Source organism: Salmo trutta, chromosome 2, assembly GCF_901001165.1.
Source record: "Salmo trutta chromosome 2, fSalTru1.1, whole genome shotgun sequence".
In the NCBI taxonomy this organism is placed as follows: domain Eukaryota; kingdom Metazoa; phylum Chordata; class Actinopteri; order Salmoniformes; family Salmonidae; genus Salmo; species Salmo trutta.
In genome coordinates, this window is record NC_042958.1 from 20236632 (window position 1) to 20245544 (window position 8913).

General features: G+C 41.7%; 1 protein-coding gene across 1 annotated transcript in view; it reads left to right on the forward strand.

Annotated features, from left to right (window-relative positions):
* The window catches only part of vav3 (vav guanine nucleotide exchange factor 3), a gene marked incomplete at its 3' end in the record, with an annotated part of 107243 nt that extends 99660 nt beyond the window's left edge, over window positions 1-7583 (forward strand). The window contains 5 exon segments of the mRNA XM_029697950.1: window positions 17-82; window positions 1016-1050; window positions 1891-2007; window positions 6827-6914; window positions 7454-7583. Of these exon segments, the coding sequence (XP_029553810.1) occupies window positions 17-82; window positions 1016-1050; window positions 1891-2007; window positions 6827-6914; window positions 7454-7583 (436 nt within the window).
* Between the last annotated feature and the right edge of the window lie 1330 nt (window positions 7584-8913).

Below are 8913 nucleotides of genomic sequence, written 5' to 3' on the forward strand. Positions count from 1 at the left end.
TCTGCTATGGTTTCAGGGCAAAATTCTGACGACGAGAGAGGTCGGCTTCTTTCCAAGTGACGCCGTGAAGCCGTGCCCATGTGTAAGCTAAGCACTAAGCACCCATGTTAGAAGTGTTGTAGCAGTAGAGTAGATGAACATATTCTTCCTGCTGGTGAAACTGACACTGAGATCAATGACAGGCAGTTTATGTTTGAGGAAATTCTAGGTGATTTTACCTGATTATGTTAAAAGCAGATAGCGAATGTAGCTTTAGCTACAGTATTTAATTAAACAGTTGAATTAAAAAGAGAGTTTAGATACTTCACTGTGTAATTTCACACTTCTTACCTTGATGATGAGTTGACTATTTCAATCAGCTGAGTAGTACTAGTGCAAAGAACCCGTGTGGTCCACAGGACCGAGTTTGGAAAATGCTGTCCTAGGCTATCTATTACTAAATGCATTTGAAACATTTGCTTGTAAAACTAAATTTAGTGTATTTTGAATGAAACCTTTATGACTTGATTGTATCACTGGACATCATGTTCCTTCAGAATCCACATTTCTGTAATGTGTCTGTTCTTAGTCTGACAATATGACATTCACATGCTCAGCAGCTGCATCGATGGACTTTTACAATGACACAGAGTAGATGGCCTGCAGTGCTATCTGAATGCTTACACCATCATAAAGATAACAATACATTATCCTACTTCACTGGGGTCATAAGAACCACCAAACCACCTGTTTACGAAAAAAAAACCAAACATGATGTTTAAACGTATCTAGGGTAGCCCGGACTACAGTCCAAAAATACACCACAGTTGACTTAGATTGCCAATAGGGGAAAATAAATCCTTTACTGACTTAGATGGATAAAAGTGAACTTGAGGTTGGGTGGGATGCATGGGAATGAAAGAACAATGGTTCACATGTTGCTCTCTCTCTCTCTCTCTCTCTCTCTCTCTCTCTCTCTCTCTCTCTCTCTCTCTCTCTCTTTCACTCTCTCTTTGTCGCTCGTCTTTACACCCAGGTCCCCAAACCTGTCGACTACTCCACACAACCTTGGTATGTTCATGTTCGCCTGGACCTCATCAAACTTGAATACAAAATGCATGATAATGAACTCAGGTTACCATACCATTAATTATCAAGTTACCATACCATTAATTATCAAGTTACCATACAAGTTACCATACCATTAATTATCAAGTTACCATACCATTAATCATCAAGTTACCATACCATTAATTATCAAGTTACCATACAAGTTACCATACCATTAATTATCAAGTTACCATACCATTAATCATCAAGTTACCATACCATTAATCATCAAGTTACCATACCATTAATTATCAAGTTACCATACAAGTTACCATACCATTAATTATCAAGTTACCATACAAGTTACCATACCATTAATTATCAAGTTACCATACAAGTTACCATACCATTAATTATCAAGTTACCATACAAGTTACCATACCATTAATTATCAAGTTACCATACAAGTTACCATACCATTAATTATCAAGTTACCATACAAGTTACCATACCATTAATTATCAGGTTACCATACCATTAATTATCAAGTTACCATACCATTAATTGTAACAATATAAATATGTTTGTTAGAATAAATAATAAGTACATAAGAATAAATATGTGGTTGTTAGTTAATGTAGGCTATAGTTTAGTAAAATCATTATTTGTGAGTGTAGGTTAGACTGTTTTGTAGTTTTTCTGTCACTAGATGTGTTTCTCAGTATATCTAATCCCCCTATTCAATTCAAATGAATGCTGCTTTATTTATCTCCTCAGAGGCAAATACAGGTATCATACTGTGCGTGCTACCTGTGTGTGTGTATATAGTTCTGTAACCTGTCAGTGCCTCCTGGCCTGTAGGTTTGCTGGGCCCATGGAGAGACTTCAGGCTGAGGCAGAGCTGATCAACAGAGGGAACAGCACCTACCTGGTCCGCCACCGGAGCCGCGAGTTCACAGAGTACGCCATCAGCATCAAGTAAGTGAGCAACATGGTACAGCACAGTACAGAATGGCACAGCACAGTATAGCATGGCACAGCACAGTACAGCATTGCACAGCACAATACAACACAGCACAGTACAGCACAGCACAGTATAGCATGGCACAGCACAGTACAGCATGGCACAGCACAGAACAGCATGGCACAGCACAATACAGCATAGTACAGTACAGTACAGTACAGTACAGTACAGCACAGTCCAGCAATGTACAGTATACCATAGCACAGTACAGTACAGCAAAATACAATACAGCACAGTACAGCACAGTACAATACAGTATAGCACAGCACAGCACAGTCACACCCTGCAAATAGTCTTCTTAAAGCATGCGTTAATCATTAGTTCTGTCAGTGCTAGTGAGATGCTGGTTCAATCCTACCATTGACTTTCTGCACAGACTGTACTGTATGTTGCTCTGCTCTGGATAAGTGCATGGGCTGAAGGACAGCATTGGACAATACATGCATTGTATTGTGCATTAAAAAGTCATTTACAAAATAATTACAACAATGATTTGAGGCGTGCAGGAGTTACGATTCTGATAAGTGAGTGCTACAGTAGAGTGGTATTTGTTTTACATGCTGTGTAGCATTGCTGCAAGCACATGTAAACCCCATGCGAGGTAGATGGGAAAATAACACTTTTGCGTGTTATCACTGTATCATTTCAGTCCCCCCAGGCTGTTTGTATGCTGTAGATAGACAGATTACGGTCCTGTATGTTCAGACAGGTTGGAACATGCCAATGATATGCAGGGTATAAAAACAAGATGTATAATTATCACACACTCCGGATAGTTGTGTGTCGTTTTACAAGGTCAGCCATAGTACTAGGTACATAGTACCTAATACATAGTTCTAGGTTTAAGTGCCTTGCTCAAGGGCACATCGGCAGATTTTTCATCAGCTAGGGTATTCAAACTAGTGATCTTTCAGTTACTGGCCCAACGCTCTAACCGCTAGGCTACCTGCCACCCTAGGCTACCTGCCGCCGTTTCTGTCCCAAGTTGGGTTGCGACACTCCTTCCCTGAAGGGAGCCGGTAGAGCTGAGCGAGAGAGAGAGAGAGAGAGAGAGAGAGGGAGAGCTGCTCTGAGAGGCTGCTTGAAACGTTCCCTTCAACTCCACTTAATTCATCTCCTCCTTTTTCCTCTCTTACGAAGGCAGAGCTTTTCAATGCCTTCCAGTTCCACCAGAGCTGAAGTCTTAATTGCTTGCGTGCGAAGCATGCCGCTGCAGCACTAGTGAAGAGACCCAGAGAGACTGTTAGACAGCCTGCTCAAGGTTATTTAAACCATCACAAAGAAAACGAGAGAAAAAGAGAAAAAAAGAAAACTCCACATCTGTGTGGAAACTACATTAAGAAAGTGTTTGAAACAGACAATGCCCTATCCTTGGCTCCCTCTGCATCACACTGCTGTGTTATTGAGACCTTGCCGTCTTCCTTCCACAAGCTACAGCGACTCCAGCCAAGAGGGCCCAGTCAGTCTAAATTAAGCTCTGGCATTTCAGTGTACAATAGGCCCGTCACTGGGGTTTGTTTTGGTGCGTAGAATATGGATTAGGCCATATTATTGGGGGGATTACGGCTCTAAGAGGGAGATAAGAGGATAATAATGGAGACTAATAGAGATCAAGAGAGGACAGGGCTTTCATTGAGAGAGACAGACAAAGGGGGCTGACGCTATTGGCTCTGTGTCTCTATACCCTCCATACCCTCCCCTCCTCCCTGCCCCACTCTGCACTGCTGAGACCCTCTAAATGGGGGCGACTGCCCTTCCATCAGCCCCCTCCCCTGGTCCCGTGAATACCAACTGGTAATGAGGAATGGTGCCCCTGTCTATCGACGTCCACACACACACACACACACACACACACACACACACACACACACACACACACACACACACACACACACACACACACACACTCACACACCCCCCTCTCCATCACTCAGGTGTCAGAAACCCAACCTGGTCTCAGGGCATTTCGTATGATATGTTACGTTTCGTATGGTATGTATTCCTTTGTGGGTATCCATCATCCATTTCCTATGATATGTTACGAATTACAGTTAGTATAATATGTTACAAATTCCAATTTGTTGTGGCTAACATTAGCTAGGGAGCTAACACTAACTTTAGCTGTCTGGCTAACGTTAGCTAGGTTCTAGGGTTAGGGTTTCAGGTTCTAAATTAACCTATTAAAACTCACGGACAATTAGTAAAGCTTAAACCAAGTTTGTTCTCCCATTGGGTCATACAGCTGCATAAGACATATACATATTTCCACCAGTGGTAATATATATACCCCAATTTGGGTGGAGTCTCCTCCTTCTCTCTAAACATGACATCTTTATTACTAGGCAGGAAGTTACAGTTGAAGTCGGAAGTTTACATACACTTAGTTTGGAGTCATTGAAACTCGTTTTTCAACCACTTCACACATTTCTTGTTAACAAACTATAGTTTTGGCAAGTCAGTTAGGACATCTAGTTTGTGCATGACACAAGTAATTTTTCCAACAACTGTTTACAGACAGATTATTTCACTTATAATTGACTGTATTCCAGTGGGTCAGAAGTTTACATACATGAAGTTGACTGTCTTTAAACAGCTTGGAAAATTCCAGAAAGTGATGTCATGGCTTTAGAAGCTTCTGATAGGCTAATTGACATCATTTGAGTCAATTGGAGGTGTACCTGTGGATGTATTTCAAGGCCTACCTTCAGACTCAGTGCCTCTTTGCTTGACATCATGGGAAAATCAAAAGAAATCAGCCAAGACCTCAGAAAAAAAATCGTAGACCTCCACAAGTCTGGTTCATCCTTGGGAGCAATTTCCAAATGCCTGAAGGTACCACGTTCACCTGTACAAACAATATTACGCAAGTATAAACACCATGGGCCCACGCAGCCATCATACCGCTCAGGAAGGAGACGCGTTCTGTCTCTTAGAGATGAACGTGCTTTGGTGCGAAAAGTGCAAATCAATCCCAGAACAACAGCAAAGGACCTTGTGAAGATGCTGGAGGAAACAGGTACAAAAGTATCTATATCCACAGTAAAACGAGTCCTATATCGACATAACCTGAAAGGCCGCTCAGCAAGGAAGAAGCCACTGCTCCAAAACCGCCATAAAAAAGCCAGACTACGGTTTGCAACTGCACATGGGGACAAAGATCGTACTTTTTGTAGAAATGTCCTCTGGTCTGATGAAACAAAAGTAGAACTGTTTTGCCATAATAACCATCGTTATGTTTGGAGGAAAAAGGGGGAGGCTTGCAAGCCGAAGAACACCATCCCAACCATGAAGCACGGGGGTGGCAGCATCATGTTGTGGGTGTGCTTTCCTGCAGGAGGGACTGGTGCACTTCAGAAAATAGATGGCATCATGAGGATGGAAAATGATGTGGATATATTGAAGCAACATCTCAAGACATCAGTCAGGAAGTTAGAGCTTGGTCGCAAATGTGTCTTCCAAATGGACAATGACCCCAAGCATACTTCCAAAGTTGTGGCAAAATGGACAACCAAGTCAAGGTATTGGAGTGGCCATCACAAAGCCCTGACCTCAATCCTATAGAACATTTGTGGGCAGAACTGAAAATTGTGTGCAAGCAAGTAGGCCTACAAACCTGACTCAGTTACACCAGCTCTGTCAGGAGGAATGGGCCAAAATTCACCCAACATATTGTGGGAAGCTTGTGGAAGGCTACGCAAAATGTTTGACCCAAGTTAAACAATTTAAAGGCAATGCTACCAAATACTAATTGAGTGTATGTAAACTTCTGACCCACTGGGAGTGTGATGAAAGAAATAAAAGCTGAAATAAATCATTCTCTCTAGTATTATTCTGACATTTCACACTCTTAAAATAAAGTGGTGATCCTAACTGACCTAAGACAGGGACTTTTTACTAGGATTAAGTGTCAGGAACTGTGAAAAACTGAGTTTAAATGTATTTGACTAAGGTGTGTGTAAACTTCCGACTTCAACTGTAAGTGATACGGGCCACAAACTGTTCCTTCTCCCTTAATGTGACCTGACCTGACCTCAACCCCCTTTCTCACTAATCCACAGCTCTCCATCCTTATCAGTGCCTGCCAACATGTGATTTTATTTCATTTACTCAATACATTCCAAGCTTAATTACATCCACCATATACCTTCCTTCTACAGATAACCATTTACTTCTGGTGTAAACCCTAGACTTTGGCATCCCTCATGTCTCTAGTATAACTGATGATTAACAATATTTAAAGTTAGGAAGTCCGAACCCAAAGGTTAGGGTTAAGGTTAGGAATTAGGTTAAAGGGTTAAGGTTTAGGGGAAGGGTCAGCTGAAAGGGTTAAGGTTAGGGTTAGGATTAGGGGAAAGGTTAGCTAACATGCTAAATAGTAGCAAAGTAACTAAAAAAAGTAGCAAGTAGTTGAAAAGTTGCTAATTAGCTGAAATGCTAAAGTTGTCCATGCAGCGATTCAAACACGCAACTTTTGGGTTGCTAGACGTTCGCGTTATAAGCACACCCATCCACCCCTACCAACCACCCTCCTTTTGTTTTTGCCTTAGTTATTAATCTTCTGTCTTATGTAAACATACCATTCGTAAAATTGCATACAAATTTGCATGTCCCTGGTTTACAGTTACTATGTAACATGTAGTCTATGAGACCAGGCTGCAGAAACCTTTGGGCCCATGCATTACCATGGCAGCGGTCCCTCCGCATGGGTCTACTGGGGGATCGATCTCAATGATCACCAGAACATTACACTCATCCCTTATTCATGGCCCACAGGTACAGCAATGACGTGAAGCACATCAAGATCCTGACCAGAGATGCCTGCTTCCACATCGCAGAGAACAAGAAGTTCAGGAGTATATTAGTGAGTCTGTTTCCCTTTCATAGCACCACCTCTGCATTTCACACATAAATAAATCACTCAGCGTTTCTTTAATTAAATGTCAAAACATGAATCTTATTTTTAGCCCCTTGCTGTGTGAAAATAGCTCTGATTAGAGGTGGATTACTGGTGTGATTTACTTTACTGCCCGTAGGCCTTGTAGAGAGTTATAGACAGGGATCGGTCCAGGGTGAATTGGATGTGTTCTCTCCCTTCTATGCACCCAGGATTGTGTTTCCTTCAGCTGCGGTTAGAAATGAGATTTTGCTGTTTGTCCTACTCTGTACGTGTATGCTACTTTCATTTCACCCAAACATTTAATCTTCATATTAAGTTAATCATTTTGTTGTTTTCATTTAATTGGTATTGGACAGAGGACATTTTAAAACAGGTTTAGAATTATATAGAGCACACTACTATTTTTTCATAAATAATTTTCATGCCAATGATGTTGTTGTGTGAGGCTATTTGGCTAACTATGAGAGTGCGTGTGTGTGTGTGTGTGTGTGTGTGTGTTACAGGAACTAATTGAGTACTACAAACACCATTCATTGAGGGAAGGCTTCAGAAGCCTGGACACAACACTGCAGTTCCCCTACAGAGAGCAGGAGAATGCTGCTATGCTCCACACCAACAGACCTGGAGGAAACAGTGAGTATAAAAACAACACTACATACACAACACGAACACAGTACAACACTACACTCTTAGAAAAAAAGGTGCTATCTAGAACCAAAAAGGGTTATTCGCTGTCCCTGTAGGAGAACCCTTTGAAGAACCCCTTTTGGTTCCAGGTAGAACCCTTTTGGTTCCAAGTAGAACCATTTTGCGTTCCATGTAGAACCCTTCCACAGAGGGTTCTACATGGAATCCAAAATAGTTCTACCTGGACCTAAAAAGGATTCTATCTGGAACCTAAAAGGGTTCTCCTATGGGGACAGCCGCAGAACCCTTTTGGAACCATTTTTTCAAAGAGTGTACACATAAAGGCACTGCCTCCTTTGGGTCTGTCGTCAGGACCTGCAAATAACAATCAAACTCTTCATCATTGAATTTTGGTTCCTATCATGTGATGACTGCCTACCATGACGCTGAATACTAACCTCCCAGGAGAGATAGTTGGCTAGGTACATTCATGCATGGTTTTGTTTTGGGTAAGCTCTTTGCTGAGACAGTGAAAATACGAATTATACTGTAGACTGCTCTTTCTTTTTACTCTCTAGAGAAGGCATGGAGGTCTAGTGGCAGTTCTAGAAACAGGCTTTTTACTGTCTAGTGAAGGGATGGAGGTCTAGTGGCAGTTCTAGAAACAGGCTTTTTACTGTCTAGTGAAGGGATGGAGGTCTAGTGGCAGTTCTAGAAACAGGCTTTTTACTGTCTAGTGAAGGGATGGAGGTCTAGTGGCAGTTCTAGAAACAGGTTTGGTTGAAAAAAAAGGAGTTTGTTATGAACAGTACCACAGAAACCTGGCTTAGAATGGTGTTGCTATGGCTGCGATAGCTGGCTGATAAGTCTTGGGTAAAGAGTGTGTGCTGGGTGACATTTCACTGTGAGTACAGCAACACACCTGGAGAGAGGACAGGTGTTTCACAGGATGATTATGATTGCTCCAATTTCAATCTCTCATTCAATCTCTCATTGGCAGATTTAATTAGTCATTAGCTGGCCGTTTTTGTTGCTTAGAATATGTTGTATGACGAAACAAATGACATTTTGAACAGTTTGTTTTGGAATAGTTGTATAGTGAAATTAGCAAGACATTGGCTCAAAAATGTGTATTATAATCAAATAGTGTATAGTATCTGACACTTTCTGTGGTGTGTGGACTGGTTTGTGGACTGGTTTTTGGACTGGTTTGTGGACTGGTGTGTGGACTAGTGTGTGGACTGGTTTGTGAACTGGCGTGTGGACTGGTTTGTGGACTGGTATGTGGACTGGTGTGTAGACTAGTTTGTGGGCTGGTTTGTGGACTGGTTTGTGG